Source organism: Hippichthys cyanospilos, chromosome 16 (genome assembly GCF_059441005.1).
Source record: "Hippichthys cyanospilos isolate Australia breed blue-spotted pipefish chromosome 16, RoL_Hcya_1.0, whole genome shotgun sequence".
Taxonomy (NCBI): Eukaryota; Metazoa; Chordata; class Actinopteri; order Syngnathiformes; family Syngnathidae; genus Hippichthys; species Hippichthys cyanospilos.
Window position 1 is genome coordinate 15,542,045 of NC_142384.1, and position 21,776 is coordinate 15,563,820.

General features: G+C 41.6%; 2 protein-coding genes across 3 annotated transcripts; both read right to left on the reverse strand.

Annotated features, from left to right (window-relative positions):
- Positions 1 to 3,087: 3,087 nt before the first annotated feature.
- On the reverse strand, positions 3,088 to 16,006 carry smarca4a (SWI/SNF related BAF chromatin remodeling complex subunit ATPase 4a). 2 transcript variants are annotated; one of them, XM_088436879.1, is made up of 34 exons: positions 15,914 to 16,006; positions 14,444 to 14,707; positions 14,043 to 14,175; positions 12,983 to 13,426; positions 12,339 to 12,437; positions 11,828 to 12,083; positions 11,565 to 11,691; positions 11,303 to 11,476; positions 11,034 to 11,207; positions 10,756 to 10,923; positions 10,628 to 10,678; positions 10,310 to 10,440; positions 10,118 to 10,181; positions 9,921 to 10,030; positions 9,510 to 9,657; positions 9,257 to 9,420; positions 8,761 to 8,827; positions 8,558 to 8,668; positions 8,237 to 8,479; positions 7,925 to 8,038; positions 7,742 to 7,849; positions 7,565 to 7,651; positions 7,410 to 7,456; positions 7,135 to 7,301; positions 6,483 to 6,646; positions 6,103 to 6,330; positions 5,576 to 5,653; positions 5,276 to 5,494; positions 4,939 to 5,198; positions 4,704 to 4,809; positions 4,527 to 4,628; positions 4,223 to 4,355; positions 3,987 to 4,126; positions 3,088 to 3,757 (listed from the first exon to the last, which is right to left on the reverse strand). In XM_088436879.1, the coding sequence occupies exons 2-34, from the start codon at positions 14,663 to 14,665 to the stop codon at positions 3,725 to 3,727; spliced, it is 4,872 nt and encodes a 1,623-aa protein (XP_088293005.1). In that variant the 5' UTR covers positions 14,666 to 14,707; positions 15,914 to 16,006; the 3' UTR covers positions 3,088 to 3,724. The 2 variants fall into 2 exon arrangements, with proteins under 2 accessions (XP_088293005.1, XP_088293004.1); XM_088436878.1 differs by having other exon boundaries at positions 4,704 to 4,812.
- A 187-nt stretch (positions 16,007 to 16,193) lies between these two features.
- Positions 16,194 to 20,209, reverse strand: LOC148410897 (cysteine protease atg4da-like). Its single transcript, XM_088437010.1, has 11 exons — positions 20,131 to 20,209; positions 19,229 to 19,472; positions 19,061 to 19,144; positions 18,790 to 18,963; positions 18,372 to 18,672; positions 18,223 to 18,287; positions 17,976 to 18,124; positions 17,811 to 17,889; positions 17,647 to 17,723; positions 17,281 to 17,400; positions 16,194 to 17,178 (listed from the first exon to the last, which is right to left on the reverse strand). The coding sequence occupies exons 2-11, from the start codon at positions 19,422 to 19,424 to the stop codon at positions 17,005 to 17,007; spliced, it is 1,419 nt and encodes a 472-aa protein (XP_088293136.1). The 5' UTR covers positions 19,425 to 19,472; positions 20,131 to 20,209; the 3' UTR covers positions 16,194 to 17,004.
- Between the last annotated feature and the right edge of the window lie 1,567 nt (positions 20,210 to 21,776).

The window sequence follows — 21,776 nt, forward strand, 5'->3', positions numbered from 1 at the left end:
GCGGGATTTGAAGTGGTGTGATTTGTGAGCCGCAGCAGACTCAACAATCCAGAGGCGGAGCTCTGCTTTGGAGATGAATTTTTACTATGAGCTTCCCCTTCGCAGAAGGCTCACGTGCGCACGTGGCACATGGAAGCATCGGAGTCCCCCCCCCCCCCCCCCCCGAAAGTTGAATTTTGACCCTTGTGCAATAAATCCTTGACGTTGGCGGAGGACGTGGCCCTTTATTGTCGTTCAGAATATTTAGAATAAATGCTGCGAGGCTCTTATTTTAAATTTCTCTGCAAAAAAAACAAAAAACAGTAGAAGCCATATGGGGACGCATGACTAACAGAATCAGTTACTGTGAAAGACCACAGGAGACAGCTGGATGCTCAAAGAATTCCTTAGTGAAGAGCACCCCCCATAACATTTAGCAGGTCACGAACGCAGCATTGCCAAGGTTTTCAACCAGAAGACTTCCACATACGTCGATGTAACCTCGTGGCCTTACCACGTGGACCAGGAGGTTTATTTTACTATTTCCCAGAAAGCGAACAGACGGTTAAATTCCTAGGCCAGCATTTTTTAAATGGTTGTGGTTAAGTTGGGAAAATATGGCAGATCCAAAGTACAACATCAAGCTTTTTAATGCAGTTCAGAAAGAGTTTGGGTGGGAGGGGTTAATGTGAATGTTTGTGTGTGTGTGTGTGTGTGTGTGGGGGGGGGGGGTGCAGAGCAGATTATAGGGCGAGATCGTGGTGTCCCCTGCAACACTAACATTAATCAATACATATGGTACCTTTTGTCCAACAACAAGTTGATATGCGTCACAACTGTTCTCAAATGTGCATTTTTTATCAAATTATACGGGCAGTTTTTGAAAGCTTCATGGTTAATAATTCCTTAATAAATGAATTAAAACACCAATTACAAGTGAGGCCAGATTTACAAGTACAGTTCTAATAAATTACTAGCTTATAAATAATAATCATAATAACTAGCTTATTAAGACTAAGAGTGTAAAATCAAATTGTTATAAGTGGTGCAACAAAAAATTTACAACATAATAAACAAGCAATTATGGAGCTTTCTGTTCGCGATTCACAGGATATGATTTTTGTGACGTATTGGCAGATATTTTCTGTTATAAAGGATTTTTTTGCTCTACATGGACACCACAGAAATTCTACACACCCCTGTTCTAATGTCAGAATGAGATGAATCATCAGGAAACAAATTTTATCATACTAGTCAAAAATCGTCATGGGCTTATCTGCTTATACTTACAAGGGTCACAAGCTTGCTGGTGCCTATCTCAGCTGACTTCGGGCGGTAGGTTATAATTCATGCAGCCAATCACACCTAAGGGCGATTTAGCGTGTCCAATACGCCTGCCATGCATGTTTTTGGAGTGTTGAGAGGAAGACGGAATGCCTGGAGAGAACCCACACAGGCTTGGGGAGAACATGCAAACTCCACACAGGGAGGCCGTAGCCAGCCGGAATTGAACTTGGATTCTTTAACCGTGAGATGGGCGTGCTAACAACTCACCCACCGAACTACCAAATTTGTCAGAGAGGGGAAGAAAAAAAAATCACACAGCCTGAAGCAAAAAAAGCAAGCAGATCCACACCCTTTCAAGAGAAACAATTGGCTCTTAATGTTTTCCACCCTTGATCTAAGCGATTTCTGGTTCTTCCGGTACATTTGCTCCCACTTTTATATGGCCTGTTTCCACACGTTGAACGTTACCTGCCTCTTTTCTTCAAAGGTTAATTCAGGCTCTCCTCATGGCAGTTCAGACTTTTTTTCCGATGTCTTACGCAGCTTCTGCAATCAAAAAATAAAAAAAAAAAAATGTAAAGAATTGACAGCCTTGTTCGGACGTATCCTGAGACAAATCACTGTCACGGTTGTTCAAAACTCATTCAAGTGAAAAGATCTTGCAAACTATCATGAAGGTCCCATCTCCAAGCTCCTGCAGCCACTCTTTTATTGACCTACTAAAATAAAGCATTGTTTGTCATTTAATATTTACTTGTTTGAAACCGGGATGTCGCGGATCGCCGGTGGACTGGGAGCGGCAGGTTAGAATGGTTTAACCGCCCAGCCAATATATGCTTTGGTGTCATCGCCTTGAACTTGAAAAAGATAAGAACGAGAGTTGGCGCGGCAAATGTCAACAAAGGAGCCGCAAGGTAAAGACTCAATGTCAAAGTTTGCTGCTGCCAGAAAAAAAAAAAAAGCACAGCTGTTCAAATATATCAACTTTACCGGCGGTGAAGATGGTCGGAGGAATCCTCTCATGGGATCATTTTCTTCCTGGAACATGCTTTGTCCTTACATGCCATTAGTCTCTGGAGATGATGGAAGATGTCCATCTTAACGACTAGGCCACCTTCTTGTATAAAACACTACAAATGGTTATTGGAGAACTCAGTTGTGTTCATTTTGCAAACAACGTAACAAAAAGTAATAAAAACTGAAAATCCTGAACATCATCTGTACTTCCACAAAAAATAATAAAAGCCAAAAAGAAGAAAAACACCTTCTCAAATGGATTTGGAAAATAACCAAACCGACAACTGCTCAGCCAATGATCGGCCTCAGAAGGATCAAGGAAGATTTAAAATTGCCTGTGAGTACTGTTGCAGATGACATCTACGTGAAGCCAACTACCAGCAAGAAGCCCCCCCACAAAGTCACACACGTGCTGAAGCAGTTACAATTCGCCAAAGAACACACGGACTGCCTTGAAAAAAAAATCGTGTAGTATTTCGTGGACTGATGAAATAAGGATTGTTCTCTTTAGGTCAAAAGGTCACAGTTTGTCAGATGGCCTGCAAACACAGATTTCAATCCATGGTGGTGCAAGCATAGAGATGTTTTTTCGGACTACGGTGTTGGTCCTATTTAGCGCATAACAGGAATTATGGATCAGTTTGAGCACTTAGGGGGACCGGAAGAAGCCAAATCTGAAGAGGAACTGCCTCTGAAATGGATGTTTGCCCCCCAGACAACAATTATGTTGCTCTGCAAATCTAAAGAGCAAAATATGGTTAGGACGCCCTCTAGTGGTCACATAAAAGATGACAGAAAACAGCCTTTTATATTTATTATGAGAAGCCTTTATTGTACTTTTTGGAATCCAGTGACACCGACACGGGAAAATGGTCCCGTCCCTCCCTACCTGTTTACATACACAACCTGAGAGGGAGGGGCTGCGAGTGGGTCGTACCATGATCCCGTTTGTAGTCTTAAATTACACCAAGATAATAACAAAGACGCATCCTGATGCGTTTCCCCAGAAACGCGACATGCATTCAAAAGAGGATTTTGGGGAGCACAGTGACTCTTGGTTCACTTCTTAAAAAGGATGACATACTAACAAAAAAAAAGTGTCTATATGGCCTATGATCAATCTATATGTCAGGCTCTTTCGATCTTCCACTCGAGCAGAAAACAAAAAGGGAAACAAAAAGCATACACTACTGATCATAAGAAAACATGTTTAAATATGGAAGTGGATAGTTCATAACCACTTTTTTTTTTGCTGTTAAATCAATAATACACTTTAATAAGAATACGACAGGCTCGCAGAGGGAAAAAAACAAATCAGATCTAGGTAAAACTATAGTCTGTCCCACTTAATGTCTCCCTGCTGTACCTAAAGAAAAATATCTGAGTTCCAGTTGAATGGGTTGTTGGTCCAAGTAGGAGTGGTTCAGGTTCAGGTTCAGGTTCAGTCCTCTTCGCTTCCGCTGGCTGAATGCTCCTAAAACATATATGTTTATTTTTACTGATGAATAAAATGCTTTCGACACATTTAGGACACATAAATTCAATTACTCATGCGTCCATCAGGGGATGACTTTCCCAATTCATACATGTTCTATCCTGACTGGCAATCAATGTTAGTGATTTTGAACTGAAACATTTGAAGTCTCGTTGCAGTGTTTCTGACATGATAAGATTTGAAGTAGCGTGCTATGAACATCTCTCACCTCTTCCTGTTCATCCTCGCTGTCGTCGTCGCTCACCACAGGTTTAGCCCGCACGCCACGGCCCCTCCGCCGCTGTCCTTTCCCACTGCGATCCCCTTTTTCTTTCCGGCTCAGTTTAATCTTTACCTTTACAGAACGGGCTGGGTGGGAGGAAAAACGGATTATCAGACCTCAGAACTACAGTATTGTGAACGAGATTTTGTACAAACTGATTTTTTCCTGTTTTTTATGCTTACATTCGGACTCTGAACCTTCATCAAGCTCCTCCTCTTCTTCCTCGCTCTCCTCTCCTTCGCTGTCCTCCTCTTTCTCAATCTTCTGTCTCACACTGGTGAACACAGACTGAAGCACAATGGAGTCTTCGTAGATCTGACGGTTTACAGAAAGGGAAAAACAGTTAGCCCGAAATGCTCGGTTTTAAACATATCATTCTAATCTCGCGAGACCTTGTTGCACAAAATAGCGCTCCATCCAACTGAAACACGGGACACCCAAAAGGCATCAGATATTTGTAAAGGTAAGCTGGAGGTTGACACTAACCAGAGATCCCTCGAGGTTGAAAGTCTGAGCATTCTGACACAGCAGCATCACATCCTTCTCAAGGTCATTTAGGCTGCGGTATTTATGGCTGCGGATCCTCTCCTGGTAGAGGGAAAAGCACAGGTCGGATTTTTATCGGCATGAAAAAAAACAAAACAAAAAGGCCAGACTACATACCTTAATCTTCCTAAAGTCTACTGGTTTGCGGATTAGCTCATAGTACTCTGGAAGCTCCTTGCGAGAAGGCAGCTGGATGAAAACCTCACTCAGTTGTCGTCCATTACTACTGAGGTGATAAGAGAACGTGCAACAATTAGTCCTGACAACTGAAGTTATATGTGCATTGCTCCCGACGGCCCTGGCAGGCCCATGACCCTAAAACAAAGCAAATAACTACATAGTGTGAGCGCACCCGTCTTTGTATTTGATGACGGCATCAACTATCTTCTTCATCTTCTTGGTGAGAGACGGAGGGTTCGGAGAGAGTTTCTCAGCGGGTGGCCGCCCACGTTTCTTGGCTTTCTTCCCGTCGTCGTCCTTGTCGCGTCCTCGCCCGCTGCTGGAGCCGGGTGTGGTGGGACCATCGTGGTCGCGGTCTCTCTTGCGCTTTCTGGTTGTTTTTTTGTGGCGCACTTCCTCCTCAATGTCTTCCAGATTACCCTCTTCTATGGCCTATTGAAAAGATTGGCGAGTTGAGGCGAGACAAAACCTGCAGCGTTTGTTTGAAGTATCTATCCATTGCGACATACCTTAAGCCACTGTTTCTCAGTCAGCGAGTCGCTGTAGTCCACCTCCTTACGCTGGCGGGATCCTCGGCCAAACATCTTCTCCTCCTCCTCTTCGCAGGTCAGCCTCTCAACCTCAGCGTCGTCTTTCAAAATCCAACCTGGGAGATCGTCCTCCTCCATCAGACGAGGTTTTCTCTTGGGGTTGCGTGCATCCTCGCGCCGTCTGTCCAGGTCCATGCGCTAAATACAACAGCGACAAAGATGGTTAGTGGATCCGGATATGATTATCTAGCTCGTGATTGAAAGGACGGTGAGATTAACCATGAACTGTTCAAACTCTTCTTCACTCCTGGCAATCATCTGATTGACTGTCTCATCATCAGGCACTTCGTCTTCCTCCTGCAGAGAAATTAGACAGGGAGTGGAACAAAACCACATCAGAATAATTTCAGGACATTACAACAAATATCTTTAAGTGCCCGTTGTAATAGCGGGGCACAAATTGCAGTTACTGCAATATCGAAAATAAATTGTCAAGACAAACACAGGATAAGTACAACAGAAAGAAGAGGGAAAAAAGTAGTAGTAGTAGTAGATGTCAGCCATTTACATGCCAAAGTAGCATAACTGTATCAAGCGGCATTACGTATCTCTAACCATTTCAAAGCTACCTTTTGAAATACATACTGTAGTGATTTAAAGACTGAATAAAAAATAAGATTGAGTGGAAGAGAAATAGGGGAAGAAAAAAAAGAGACGAAAAAAAGAGAATGACGATGTGGTAAGAGTGCAAAGGCTGATGTCGGTGGGTTGAAAATGTGAGCGCAGCAGCCTCCACGAGCCCCCACCTCGTCCTGTTCCTCGTGCTCCAGGATGGCCTGTAAGAAGGCTCGACGCTCGCAGCCTGATGACTTCTGGTCAAACATGCCGGCCTGGATGACCTTCTGGTCCACGTTCAATTTGTACTTGGCCGCCGCCAAAATCTTCTCCTCAACGCTGTTGACTGTGCAGAGCCGAAGGACGCGCACCTCATTCTGCTGACCAATACGATGAGCTCTGTCCTGAGCTTGTAGATCCTGCAGGCCCCCCCCCAAAAAAGTCAGGAAGGGTGCGAATACAAAGAAAAATTCCCCAGCACTGTAAAATTTAAAGAGTGACTTCAAAACCCCTTGTTTGTCAGCCACATACCAAGATGGTTCACTACCCAACAGACTTGACAATACAGTACCTGATGGGGGTTCCAGTCACTGTCAAAGATCACAACAGTGTCAGCAGACTGCAGGTTGAGACCCAGACCTCCTGCTCGGGTGCTGAGCAGAAACACAAAGTACTCGGAGGCTGGGTCGTTGAAAGTTTTCAACAGCATCCCACGGTCCTCTGCCTTCGTGGTTCCTGCGTGAAGGACATGTTTTCTTGTATTTGTTATGTACCATAGAGCAGCGGTTCTAAAATGACAATGCGAGCAAGTCTGGAGATACGTGAAGGCACTCTGGGGGAAGGAAAGATTTTAACTGGGTTCCTGCATGTATCAGTAAAAGTAATTCAATGCTTTTTATGGTTGTGACAGGAACAATGAAGTTTTCAGGAAGAATTTGACCCTCAAGCAATTTATTGCTAAATGTTGTTATAATCAACCCTTATGAATGCTGTTTGCCTTTATTTTTTTCCGTTCTATAAGGGCAGCAGGGTGGACGAAATGTTGATTATGCCTCGGTCGACATGCTTTAAATGATATGGAAATCGATAAGAGATGCTGATAACCACATTTTCGAATGATTCGATAAAGGAATAAACAATAATTGCACTTTGGTACTTCATCATATTAAATGAATTGTGACCCATTTTCTTTGTCGTTACAGAAAAAAAAAAAGCCTAGTCACCATCTAAACGGAGGTACTTGAAGTTGCGGTAGGCAAAGTAGTCCTCCATGATGGTCATTAGTGAAGTCATTTGACAGAAGAGCAGCACTTTGTGGTTGGTGGCCCTCAGCTTGGGCAGGATACGATCCAGCAGCTCAAATTTCCCAGACGCGCGGTACAAGTCAGGACTGAGCAGACAAAAGAAGATGATTACAATCAAGAATGAGATGGTGTGTTGAAAAGCACACAGCAGAGACATGCAGACACAGTAAAAGCCCAGTTTTGGCTATACTTACCCGGTCACTATCCCGCCAGAATAACCCAGATGCTCTGAAAAAGACTCCTGTAAAATTGCAACATAAGACATTTTAACTTCATTCATCACATAGGTTCACCTGTAAATTATTCTGACGGCAAAATCTAACTGAATTCCCAAAACCCCAAACTGTACCTCAATGTGCTGGAACATGTAGGGGTGATTGCAAATCTTTCTCAGCTGCATAATCGTGTTCATTAGAGTCTTCGTGCCACCTTTACCCTGGAGGGGGAAAAAAAGGAACACGTGCCGGTCAATTGATGATTTTCAAATAGCAATTCCACCATTATATTTAAAATCACTTTTGTTTACCTTCTTATCTTTCTCAGATCCATCTGTGAGCAAAACGCCTTTTGCCTGCATGTGTCTGTACAACACTCTCTGAAGGGCTGACATGTCACATTTGATCACATACTCCACCTAGAAAACAAAAGTTGCATTTTAATCAGGACATTTCAACTTGGTGTGTGACTGAGTAAGAAATAGTGGGCAAACCTTCTCCGGGAGCTGGGCCTCAACCTCCTTTTTGAGCCGGCGGAGTAAGAAAGGCCGCAGCACCTTGTGTAGACGTCGAATAATGAGAATGGTCTCTTCTTCATTGAGGTCAACCTTTAGGGGGAGAGAGGGTGTAATGAAGGACGAGACTGGTTCCAAACAACTTCATATGGGTCCGATGGCTAATTAAATGCACAGTTACAACACATCTTTGTTGACGCACACGGTTCAGGTCACTGGATCAAGTAGGTCAAATTAGAACTACAGTGCGGCTGCCTCTCCAAGTCCAACGATCTTATGTGCAGTACTTACTTTCTCTCCCGTCATGGCGAACGGGGCATTGAACCATTGTTCGAAGGTGCTGCAGCTCTTGAAAATGGTGGGCAGAAGGAAGTTTAGCAGGGCCCAGAGCTCAGGGAGCTTGTTCTGCAGAGGAGTGCCTGTGAGCAGCAACCGCCGAGGGGCCAGGTAGTGCGTGTTCAACACCTGGGTCAGCTTACAGTGGTGGTTCTTCATACGATGGCCCTCGTCCACAATCATATACTTCCAGCGAAGCTTTTGGATGGCATAGAAATGTAATCAATGAAACGCAGAATCAGAGTTCATGATTGTGCCTTGACGGTGGACACGTACCTTTGCTAGCACCTGTTTATCTTTGATGATGTACTCGTATGTGGTGAGCAACACATTGAATTTGCCACTGCGCAAAATGGGAACAAATGCACGACGAGCAGCTGGAGAGCCCTAAAAAAAAAATCAGTGCAATATTATTTGCACATGCAGTGTGATTAATTTGTAAGAATTGGAGCTTCATATAAAATCACTGAAAAACTGACCTTGTAGGAGACCTTCACAACGGATGGGGCCCACTTATCAAACTCATACACCCAGTTTGACAGAGTTCTGTAATGCAAAATAGAAGTTAGGGTTCGGAATGATGCGGACTCCTTTTGAATTGATAATACATACCAAATTTGTCAGACTATAAGCCGCACCAATTACAAAACGCACAGTAAAACTGCAGATAAGCTGCACTGGACATGAGTTTTTGTTTTTTTTTCCTACCTAAACGTTTTTGTAAATCATATGTTTTTGTATGTTCAATAAATCAATCGTTAAAAAAAAAAAAATCACATGTGCATTAAACTAAACACAACACGCAAAATTGTTGGGAAAACAGCCAGATAGAAAAATCCAGAGCTTTGAGGATAATAAATATTAATTTCTATGAACATTTTGTTCTGTTTTTCCTCCTACCTTTACTGTAAGGATACCAACTATTCTACCTGAATGTGTACACATATGCAATGATCAACAATTTCTGGGACTCACGACAGCGGTACGATGATGAGAAAAGGCCCGTTGATGCGCTTGTACTCCATGAGGTAGGTAATCAGGGCAATGGTCTGGATAGTTTTCCCCAAACCCATCTCATCAGCGAGAATGCCATTTAAGTTATTGTTGTAAAGTGACACCAGCCACTCTAGCCCTTTGATCTAGATAAGAAAAGGCAAGTTAGGCTTAGTCTTCTCATTGCTATCGTTCAAAAAAAGAAAAAAAAAAGCGAATTCTTTGATTGTGTTACCTGGTATTGCTTAAGCTGACCGTTGACCAACAGTGAAGACTGCCTGTCCACTTTCTCAGTGACTGCATGAGCCACAGCATAGTAGGATTGCAGGCCTCGGTTGAAAGCTGCATTTCCGTACTCATCATCCACATCCTGCTTGGCATGCCTGTTGCAGATAAAGAGTATGAGTCACGTGGTGGACATGTACAATTAAAAACAAAACGATAATCAAATTAATATAATCAAAAGTATAATGAATAATATGGAGGTTTGTGACAGACTATAGTAGCAAATTGGGCGTATATAAAAATACAGTAATTTATTCAAAAACACATTTGTTTGGTGGCTTTCCATTTAGTTTTGACCTTCAGTCAAATTAAAACAAAAGCAGGATTAAAACAAGTGTCCAAGTTTAATGCTGTATCTTACTCGATGATGTGCCGAACATCCACTTCAGACACGTCTTCGCTATCTGGGTCTGGGATCTTCTTTTTCTCCTCGTTTTGAGCTGCAGAAGCATGAGGTTTCTCCTCCTCGTCCTTCACACGAAAAGGTGGGAAAAGGTGAGGGAGAGCAATACGAGGCACCTTTGGCTGTGGTTATGAAGAAAAATGAGAGCAGCGTACCTCTTCTTCCTCTTCCTCTTCGGAGCCACTGTCTTCACTGTCTGAACGTGGTGCTACTTCATACCTACGAAAAGACAAGTGACTCAAAAATGATCCTCACCAAGGAGTCCATACTGAAATCAAATATTTTAGCTTCACGACAAAATGTATACAGTATGTACAGAATACGACAATTGCAGTTATTGGACTGACCCTGGGTTCATTTCAAGCCAAGTTTCCAGCTGGCCCGCCTTAGGTGCATCAACGCCAGTCAGGATTTTGCCACTGTCCACATGGATGACCTTCACTGGGAGGTCACTCATTTGACTGGTCTCATCCAAAGGCTAGGAGACAAGAAAAAGAGTACCACATTGTACAAATGTCTATGAATTATAGCTCAGTCGTATTTCTTATCTTAATCTAGGATTTATGGCACTTGCTCTTAGCTGCAAGTGAATATGTTTTGGCAGGCATAAACACTGCTTATTTCCATTTGGATGACAGATTTCAATCTTCAAGATCCTATCTCACCTCTCCATCAGGTCCGAGAGCAGCAGCACCACCCTCTGCAGGTTCCGGCTTCTGAAACAATTACAAATACGAGACAATGTCTTAAATGTCTAAAACATAGTCTTAAACGACCCTGAATATAGAGTTACCTTCTTTTTCTTCTTCTTTTTCTTCTCCTTGAGAGCTTGTGCAGCTTTGTGGGCTCGCACTAGCTCAGTGAGGTTGGCCACATATTCATCTGTCTGCTGCAAGAGGTACGCCAGACGCTTATCTTTCTTCTGGTCAATAAGTTTACGATAGCCCTCTTCATCTTCAGCCTGATAAGACGAAAACAATACGCATGGTGATGGATTTGCTGAATTACTTCACAGAAATTGATGATAAATTACTATTTATTTGTGCGAAAAGATTTTGAAGGATTCCACACCATGAGCCTGCGCATTCTCTCTTTTTCAATGCGCTCATTCTCTTTCTTCTGCTCACGCTCAGTGTTTGCATGGTACGTGGCGATTGCTTTGGTGGCCTTCTGGATCTTTGCTGTGATGGACCGATGATACTCCTTAAAGTCCTTGGCATGCTGCAGAATGCTGTTGAGGTATTCCTATGAACGGAAGACAAGACCAGAAGCTCAATTCTCACCCTAAACTTTCTTTAATTTTGGACTCTGTTTCAAGTCCTTTGAAATGTTTTGAATACCTGGTGTTTCTGTCGACGTTTCCGTTCTTGTTCAATCTTCTGTTGTTTTTCAAGCTTCTCTGTGATACGGGCCTCGCGTAATGACTGGCGCTTGCTGCGCTTGTAGGCCTTGGCATTAAGAGCAGTTTCGAGAGCAGTGTCGCGGCGCATGCAAACCACCACCTCTTGACGTAGCTGGATGAGACAAAAAAATGTGTACAAAGGAAATCGCATTTAGATAGCTGTCACAAACGGTCTAAATTATTTTCATTAGCATGCATACCTGTCTCTGAAAGTTAAGCAATCTCAGCGCTTTGAGCTCAATGGTCGCTTTGGTACGAAGGTCACCAGCAAGGGAACCAGGAAGGTTCTCTAGTTCCTGAATACGGTGAGCAATACGAGCTTGTAGCCTTCAAAACACGGAGAAGAAACACCCTTTACAATATCTACGAAGTTTCAAATATTGCAATTAAAAAAAAGTAAATGCAGGAATGACTTGTTTAAAAAAAAAGTATAATCGGTATGATAGAAACCAACTGTTTTCACCTGTACTCCCTCTCCTGGAGGATCTCCACTGGGTCCAGCCCTCTGGGTTTCTGGATTGGTGTTATGCGATTCTGTTTCTGGTGAAGTATCATGGGAGGGGGCTGTGCAGGCTGACCCGGAGACTGTGTCTGAGGAGGCATTACTGGTGAGGCAGCAGGTGGTACAGAGGGAGGTGCAGGAGAAGGTCTGCCAGTGGGCTGAGGGGGAATCAGCTTCTGAGGAGGGTTGGATGGTGCAGCAGCATTCACCATTGGTCCTGTAAAAGAGGGACCAAATGGAATTTATATGTAAGACAATGGTAAAATACAAAAGTCTGAAGTTTTATTTAATTTGTTCAGTGAGACGCACAACATTTTTTAATTAAAAATGTTCCCAGGTGTCTCAAAATGTCTCTGACATGCTCTGGCAGAAAATATCCAAAGGATCAGGAACTGCACAGCACACTTATTCTCTTATGCCCTGCTGAAATTGAATAACTTGGTGGGACTTGATGCAATTGGCAAAAATGTACCTTCAGGCCATGATTTAGGAGGTCCATTGGCAGGCTGGCCTTGCATGCCCGGGGGGACACCTGTTGGTCCTGGGGGTGGCATATTGGGACCAACCATACCTGAAAGCATAAAAGTCTTTATATAGACTCAGAAAAACGTTTGGTCAAAATGAACCGATCCAAATTTTGGGCTTGATAGCCAACCTTTTGAGTCATTTAAGCCAGAAAGTTGGGTGATAGGTCAAATGAACAAACTGCATAACAGTTTAAAAATTGTGTTGTTTTGCACAAGACACCCATAACTGGGTTGTTTGTGATTTATTCAATTAACCAGACGTTTTAGGTTATTTATTTTAACCATAAATTTTGGTGAAATAAATCAATTGAAATGTCAGTTTAAGACAAAAAAAAAAAAAAAACGCTGTGGGCCTGGGTTGATTAATCCGCCCGCCGAATAAACCAACCAATAAGAGCCCGACAAACATCGGCTAAGTGGCCGATATTTATCTCTTACATTTTTACCTCTGACCATTTAGAGCAAAACAAATCAAGTTTTGTGTTGTTTAGTGGATTACTAACTTGACCCAATGTTTAGGGGTTAAATGAATAACTCAAAAAGTCGGGTCATATGCTTTTAACGTTTCTACCATTTTTCCGCTGCTCACCATGAGGTCTGTTGTAGTTGGCCTGAGCTGGTCCTGGCCCTGGTCCGCCAACAGGACCGGCAGAAGGGGGCATACTGGGCATGGGTTGCTGCTGCATTCCTGGCATGGGCCTCTTCCCTTGCACAGCCATCTGCAGGTGGTCCGGTAAAGGCTGACTGCGTGTTAGCATCTTGTAAGCCATAATCTGAGCCCTGAGTTGGTGCAACTGGTTCTGGTTGAAAGGAGTGGGTCCTGCTGAACTTCCTGGTCCACCTACAGCGCCAGCTGGTCCACCCGGACCTGGAGGACCCCCGCGGTTAGGCTGTCCCATTCCCTGATTAGGGTCCCCTGTACTCTCCATCGGGCCAGCCCCTGGACCCCCAGGCATCATGGAGCCGGATGGAGGACCATTAGCCGGCACGGGGCTTGGTGCATGCTCTGAGCCTCCCAATGGCGAGGGATAACCTGGAAAATCAAAAATGCAGAGATTGGACATACACTTTCAAAACACAACTTAAATATGTTCAGGAGCAGAATGATAAGAAAGAATATCGTATAAATGGATGTTAATATTTATTCAAACATTGTGGTTCAGTTGATGCAAAAATCCTGTCCCCATTTAGTTTATCGGGCTTCTTTAGGAACAATCGTTTTTTTTGTTGTATGAAAATGGAAGTTAGCCCTACGGTTGTCTTCTCGTAAGCTGTCTGCTCATGCTGCCAAATTTACAACACAAGAGGAAAAACCGGCTAGATGGGATCTTGGTGTCTGTGTGCCTCACTCAACATTGCCTTCATTGCCCTGATGACGGTCTCGTTTAGAACTATGACTACCGGTTCAGGAATAAACAAACGAAATAAATAAAATAAATTATCACCCGTTTCATCGATTACAAATTGGTAATTTAGTCAAACTACAAATCCTTAAAAGGTGCAAGTCTTTCTGATGAGGAATGCACAAAATTCACCTGTTCAACATCAATCACAATCAAATTAGGTACATTTTGTCCCATGCATCAGCCATGCAGAACTGAATTATTTACAGTACATTACATTAGTACAATGGCTTTGTTATTCAGTACCTTGTGAATGTTGGTCCATGGGGCTTGGAGGAGGCCCCATCCCAGTGTGTCCTCCTGGTCTCATGCCCATGCCCTTTATTTGACTGTAGCGAGGATCATCGGGCATGCCCTTCTCATGCATGGCATCCATTGGCTATAGTTACGCAATATTACACAAAGAGCAGAGAAAACAAACTCATTTACTTTAACGATGTTATGATCATTGTACCTTACACATGAAATGAAACTCAGCAACTTTGATAAACTCATAAAAAGCAAGCTAGTAAAATTATGACAATGAAGAACATTAACTGTAGCTCAACTTATTCAATAACCATTATTGTAAACGATTACAATGAAATAGCAATGGAATTTTAACATTATAGTTCCAAGTCACTATTTTGCGATATATAGATATTTACTTTATGCATCTGGTGCATGTTTTCCTGAGGATATCCTGAGGGTCCCTGTGCAGGGTGTGGGTGTCCAGATCCAGGAGGTCCTGGACTGGGCCCCATCATACTATGAGCAGAGCCTGGGGAAGGACCTGGACTTGGGCCCATCATTCCGCCTGGAGATAGCCCTGGGCCTGGGGAGGGACCGGGCCGAGGCGTCCCTCCCATTGGGGGGTCAGGAGTGGACATCTCTCAGGAGAGAGTGAGGGCGTGAGGCAACAACAAGGACCCCTATTAAAAAAAAAAAAAAAAAAAGTGTACCTCAGACATCTATCAAAACAAAGTTATATTCCGAAAATAACAGCAGAAGAGGGTCCCTAAAGTTTAGGCTAAATGGAATTACAAACTTTAAAATGTGATTTTCAATAAAATCAAAGACTAATTTAGTAATGTTCTGCAAAGTTGCTGAAGTCCATAAATGACATGTATGTGCTCTTAAGAGTCCTGACTAAAAATTCACCATTTAGTTGGTTCTACAGATGTGCATGAGGTGTTATCAAAACTTATTGCATGTGATGTTATTAAAACTATAGACAAAGATAATAGACAGATATAGATAAACCCATCAAAAATAAATATTTTAAAGTTGACGCGGCCACCTCATAATCCAAAGAATTGAATAACGTAAAAAAAAACTAGGTTATTATTTGATAAATCTACCACATACTAAGTCAACTCCGCTTTAAGAAGTCAGTTCGATTTCAGCGCAACTGAGCGACAGTTTATCAGTTAGACCACCTATACACGAATCCACAATTTTATTAATTCAATAAGGACATAAATATCTACATATATAATAAATAACACTCAGATATTCATCTAGAAGTTATTGTCACATTTAGCTAAGCTAACGTCAGCTAGGCCTAGCTTTTTTCATTGTCAACGTTACTTTGTGTCGGTTCACACAATTGTACGTATAAAGCACTAATTGTGCTCTAACTTTAAATGTTGCAAACATTTACATCACAAAGAAGCGCACTCTCGAAAAACAGAACATCCTGCACAGTAGTAAGTGCGGTAAATACAGCAAAACATTAAGATAACGACACAAGTTAGTTGAAGACGGGAGCTAACATGCTAGCGGGTTAGCCGAGTTAGCTTAGCACACCATGCTTTTTTTTCAGGCCAATAAAAGAGAAAAATAGTCTGGGACGATCGTTTTATTAAAAAGCAGCGGCGAGACAAACTTCGGCGCATCACTCGCCACTTTCGTTGATTGATCCAAAGCGCCTCCCGTACCCTAGTCTCTACTCCGCTCAACACATTTCCAAATATTCTTTTCATTCATTGCTCGCAGTCGCGCCGCCGCCGGTTAACTGCGGTGTCCGTCTTTTCTCAAACATTATATATCCCACAAGCATCGATCCATCCTGGGGAAATCTTGCGGTACACAAATGGCAGCCCTTCAACCTACTAACAACATCGAATTGGACTTACTCGAACGATGAACAGCGGTGTTAAAATTCTTGCCGGTCGCAAAGTCTCTTGGTTTTCCTCCCTGCCAGAAAACAAAGAGCGACCTACCCAGTCGTCCCCCCCTCACCCCACCGCGAGAAGTAAACTAGAACTGCCTTTACGGCTCAACAGCGCCCCCTTCCACGGCTTCTTGCTACTTCCTCTTGGGCCCCGGAATGGGGGGATGGTTTCGCGTCCGCGTCCTGTAAATACAAACTTTTACCTTTAATTTCGTCGCATGAAAGAGAAGTAAGAAAATGTGTTCCTGTTTTCATCGAGTTTATTCCTCTTAATCCAATTTATGAACATGTATACAGTACATTGATATCGAAGTACAAACAACAGTATTGAAACAAAAAATATAGATTTCTTTGTAATCAAAATATCACTGATCTTACATTTCCTGAGGCCAGTTACAGCGTTTATGTAATCAGCAACATCCCAAATTAGGTTATTTTAAGTGCCACGTGGTCATTAAACACTTTCCTACCAACCAAGAAAACAAGTCAGATGCTGTCAGTGAAAGCTTTTGTCATTGTAATGCTTCCAGGTCTATTGTTCTTTATTACTGGTCCACTGCTCAATTTATGTTTTTGAAAACAGTATCATAAAAATAAAACATCACTCAGAGAGCAACCTGAAGTTTCATTTGATGAAAAACGAAATGTAACCATAAAATGATGTGTAGTGCTTGTTTGTAGTCTAAATCTAATCTAAAATCTAAAAGTTATTCAATTTCATTGTAAAAAGCCAGATTCCCCCCATACTCGAATGGTTCGTCCCAGTTTGTCATGTGCCACCTCTCGTTGCTTGTCAAAATAATTATTTATTTTGTGAACTCATCTCTACTATGAAAAGGAGGACACTTTAAGTTGAATATTTTTCTATGGACAAATATGTCCCGAGCAACTGTGATGTAATTTTCATGTACAAAAATACGTGTGATTTGTTGCTTAGTGGGAGAACTAAAAACGTATTATTGTAATGACATTTTTTTTATTCCAATTTTAAGTACTGAGATTGAAATGACCAATGATCAATGAAGACTCCAGCAACCCATATATGATGTTCTCTCACAATAGAACAAACTCATCCATGCTGTCGCAAGTGTCGACCCTCCTCCGCTCGCTCTTCCTCTGTATATAAGCGATGTTGTTAGCAGGGCCCTTGATTTCCTCCTCGGCCAGTTGACTTCGTCCTTCAGCAAATATGAACATGGGGTACGTCTCTGCAGATGTAGAGACAGCCTGGCGGGTGGGGGGGGGCAGCAATAACATTACCTAATTATTTGTCATGAAAATGCCATAAAATGATCTAGTTGGATATAAGTTATCCTCATTTGCACCTACCTCCTCTACAGCTTTGCACAGGGTTTCAAAGTCCTTTTGGCCTTTTGCATAGAATCCGATGGTGCAGCTGGGATCCATGCGGGAGAAAGGCATTTTCCGCGGATATTTACAGTGAAATGACTGTAACGTAGGGATGAAAATAACATTTAAAAAACATAGATTATTGTTTTTCTTTATGCTTTTGTGTGGTTTGTTCCGTAGGGATCACTTTGACATTGTATCATATTATTAATTGCTGATTACCATATTTTTTGGACTATAAGCCGCAACTTTTTTCTCATGATTTGAGACCTGCCGTCCATAGTCTATATATATGACTATAAATCTAGTGACGCATGGAAAGAAGACAGCAATATTTCGGAATACCTCCAAAGGAAAGTTGCCCTTTGTTATATCCACTGTGGGTTGACAGTAATGAGGGTCCAAGTACAGCAGATGGTCATCTTCATCAAAGAAGAAAGTAAAAAGTAGAAACTGTCCATACAGATCATCTAAATCACTGACAATACATGGAAGTGGACATACTGTACCTTGGAAACCAATAAAATAGAGAGAGTGCTTGGGTTTGCCCCCGATGATCCCAATACAATATTGTAACTTCAAGATTTTCTATTGAGAAAAATTGAGTAATTACTCAAGTGCAGAAATGACAAAATGTGTAACGATAAGCGGAGGTTCACTAGATATCAGACTACCTTGACACAAGTGATATATGCAGGATTGAGTTCTTGTCCTCCAAGTCGCACAGGCACAAGAAGAATGATGGCCTTCCAGGGCTGAATAGATGCAGCAGAGGTCCCGGAAAGACACCGTCCACACAACTCTTTCACGTCATCTATGTAGACTGGTTAAAATGAGGAGAAGAAAAAAAAAACAAGTTTACTATACTGCACATAAATTAACCATGTGTGTCCTGGTTAAAGTTCTACTGGTAGTACTAACTGGTACAATCTTGTGCAACATAGACGGCAAGATTGGGAAGGCCAGCTGATGCTTCTGCAGCTTTCCTAAAACAAAAACATAAAAAAGATGTTCTGAGTGATTTCACCATATAGTGTAAGGTAAACTAGGCAAATTGACTAAATACTGACCGTAGAATATGCGCCACAATTGAGGGGCCATACCAGTCTCCTGCTTTTTTCCCTAAGCTTTTGCCCAAATCTACCAGCTGATGTATTCCAAATGGAGCTGAAGGGTGATCCGCAAACCAGGATACAACTTTTCGGTGTGTGGACTCTGTGCGTCTGTCTAGTAGGGAACCCAAACTCAGCTTTCGAACACATTTTCTGGATCCTTTGGAATTCTGTGTGCACGCTGCTCTGGCTTCAGGGCGGATCTCTGGGAGATCCATATCATCTTTGAACATGTGATGGCTCACAGAACACGTCAACCCTGGAAAAGACAAAGAAAAAAAAAGATGATCAAAATTGTTTAGGAAGTCCCACTGAGGGGAATTTGAATGAGGAATGTGAGAAATGGCAAATCATTTTGATATTTTCTATGGTTCACCTTGTGGCATCAGGTGTAAAAGCAGGCCTCGCGCTAACATCATCTGCCCTGTGCGGAGAAGACATCCCCAACCACTGTCAGTGGTCAAAGAGCAGCCCGACAGCTGGGGGAACCCTCGTCTGTATGTCAACCACAGGAGAGCTGTGAAGGAGCGGTGGAAGCGCTCGTACTCCCCTGACATTGTGAAATGAAAACACAAATTTGATAATCTGGCAAAGCAATGAAGCATGTTGCTTAAGATATCTATTTGAAATTGCAAACACAACCTCACCTTGATCCCTGAGATGATATGACTTTCCAAACATAATCACAGGAGAGCTCTTGCTCAAATTAGATTTCTGCTTGAAGGACCAGCCTAATAAATGAGAAATACTTTGAGACAAAATTCCACAGAATCAAACACTTGCATTTGTAATACAGCTTGGCAGCTAAAACGAACCATATTTGACACTATTCCATGCTGAGACCAACTTGGATTTGAGTTTGCCTCTTTCCTCCGTGTCATCTCTGCTGTCTTCTTCATGGTGGGGAGAAGCAGCTGAGGTAGAAGAGAGGAAGAGCCAATCATCCATAAAGTCATCTGCAACAGACTGGCTCTCGTCGTAATTCGAGGATGCACTGAGATTCATAACCATCTGATTTGAAGATTGGCCATGAGGGAAGACTCCTTAAAGAAAGAGCAGCTATATGCAAATGAAGAAGAAACATAACATACTGTTAATGACCACTGACATATGACCGAATTATATTCATTTAAATGCAACATACACGTTATTTATTTCTCCAAAGATGTGCATTCAGGCGCATCAAATTAGATAACCGGCGATGGTAGTAAGGGAAACCATGTGACTGCACCGTGTGACTGAAGGAATTTCACATCTACAATCCTCCCAACAAGAGTTGCTGGTGGTGGGTCATTATGCTTCTGCCTTTCTATCTTCAAAGATATGAGAGGGCACGGATTATATTAGTTACGAAAAATGAAACTCAGTGTCAGAAGTAACAAATGTGACCACGTCCTCACGGTTTTTATAAACTAATGTTAACACATTATAGATTGTTTTCGTTCTAATTAAATATTTCGATTTATAATAACTCTATGTGAGAAATTAAAAAATGGCTAAGCATAGAAGCAAGGGCCTATTGCTACCTAAAAGTATAATATATGCAACCTAAGTGTGAACAACGACTTGCTATGAAATACGCGACTTGTTCAAATGGAACCGCATCGTTTCCAAACATTTCTTTAATCAACGTTGCTATATCGCGTTCCCTTCAGATTAGAAACACAGGCTGACCAGTAAAATGCACAACGCCAGTATAAGACGGTGATACTTTTACCTTCGTTCACACATTATCTTCCTCTAAACGTGAACGAGTCAAATCTGCCAATGAAGATCAAACAGATGGTATCGTTAGTTGTAGACTAGACTTCTACTTCCTTGTTTATGCTAGGAACGCGCGATGATTGGCTGATACTGAACCAATGATCGTGCTCAACCTTCGCCTTTAAAAGAAAGCAAACAAACGGTCATTTATGAGTTTATTTTATTTTTTATTTTTTCTAACAATACAGCAACTTGATATACACATCCTCTTGGTAATACATAAAAAATATGAACCACAGTACCCACAGGGTCGAATGTATAAGCTAATACAATGGTCAAAGAAACATGACAGGTAACCCCCACATATTATTACTCTAATCCATTTACCTCATGTTTACAGCAATAAATTAAGCAATTTTGTATAAAGTTCCGTTTTACTTGGCACACAAATTCCCCTTTGCATTGAATTTTAGTTTCTATATAACAAAAAGTGATGTAGAACGTAACAAATGAAAATGTATATTTAGTCGTATGAACAAACATTCGAATTAAAAATAATACATTTAAATTTATTAACATGAATATTACAATGGTTTGTAATCACGAGACAATATTTGACAAAAAAATAAAGTGCAAGTCACACAACAAAACGTATTTAAAAACAATTGATTCCATTCTGAACCTTTACACATCATACTGGATGAAAATACAATAAAGCCATGAGTTTATATGGAATGGGAAACAATGACGTCGTAGTTATGAAGCGTAAATGTGGATACCAGATTTTTCACTGTACTGTAGCTACACAATTTAACCTTTATGGTAAACCACCCACAAGATGGCAGTGTAAGATAAGTATATTCCAGGACACAACAAAACAGACATGAATGATAGCCGGAGGAAAAAATACGAGTCTAAAAACAAACAAAACTTCAAGCCAAGAGAATTAGTGTTGGCTTTCACAACCTTTATGAATATGATTCAAAGTGTAGCTCTTGTGTTACAGGTTAGAAATTGACCTAGAATACATCAATATACACACAATCTTATGCAAGCAATTCTGCCCAGAACTGTGTCCAAATGAACGGCAAACGTGCACATTTTTTTTTTTTTACCATACCATCACACTTCTTTACCATTTTTTGACCAGACACGATGTTTTGTTGACACTGCATTGTGATAATGCATGCGTTCTAGAATATTTTCGATCTTCTTATTAAAATTGCAGTAATGCTTAAGAGAAAACGCTAGCCAGACATTGTGTATTTATCCTGAACCCTTGCATAGGAGATTTTCTTTAAATGATATTAACTAAAATACATTGTTTTTGTATGGTATTCAGAAGAAAGCTCTCCAGAGCACATTACATGCATTCATTTTTCATGTACATTTAGCAGACACAAATATTTTGTAACTGTAAACAAACCAAATGAAAACACCACAACTTTCACCACAATAAATTAAGAAATATAAAATGTATCATATCAGCATGTGTAGAAAAAAAATGTGTACTTAACCGACTTTCTAAGTGCGGGTTTTTCCATTCAGTTCTTAAGAACACTACACCATACAATGAATTCACATATAATCTGAATTACACACATCAAAATGGACAACTTTAAAAGCAAAATAAATTTGCTTGGCTTATTGCAACGACTT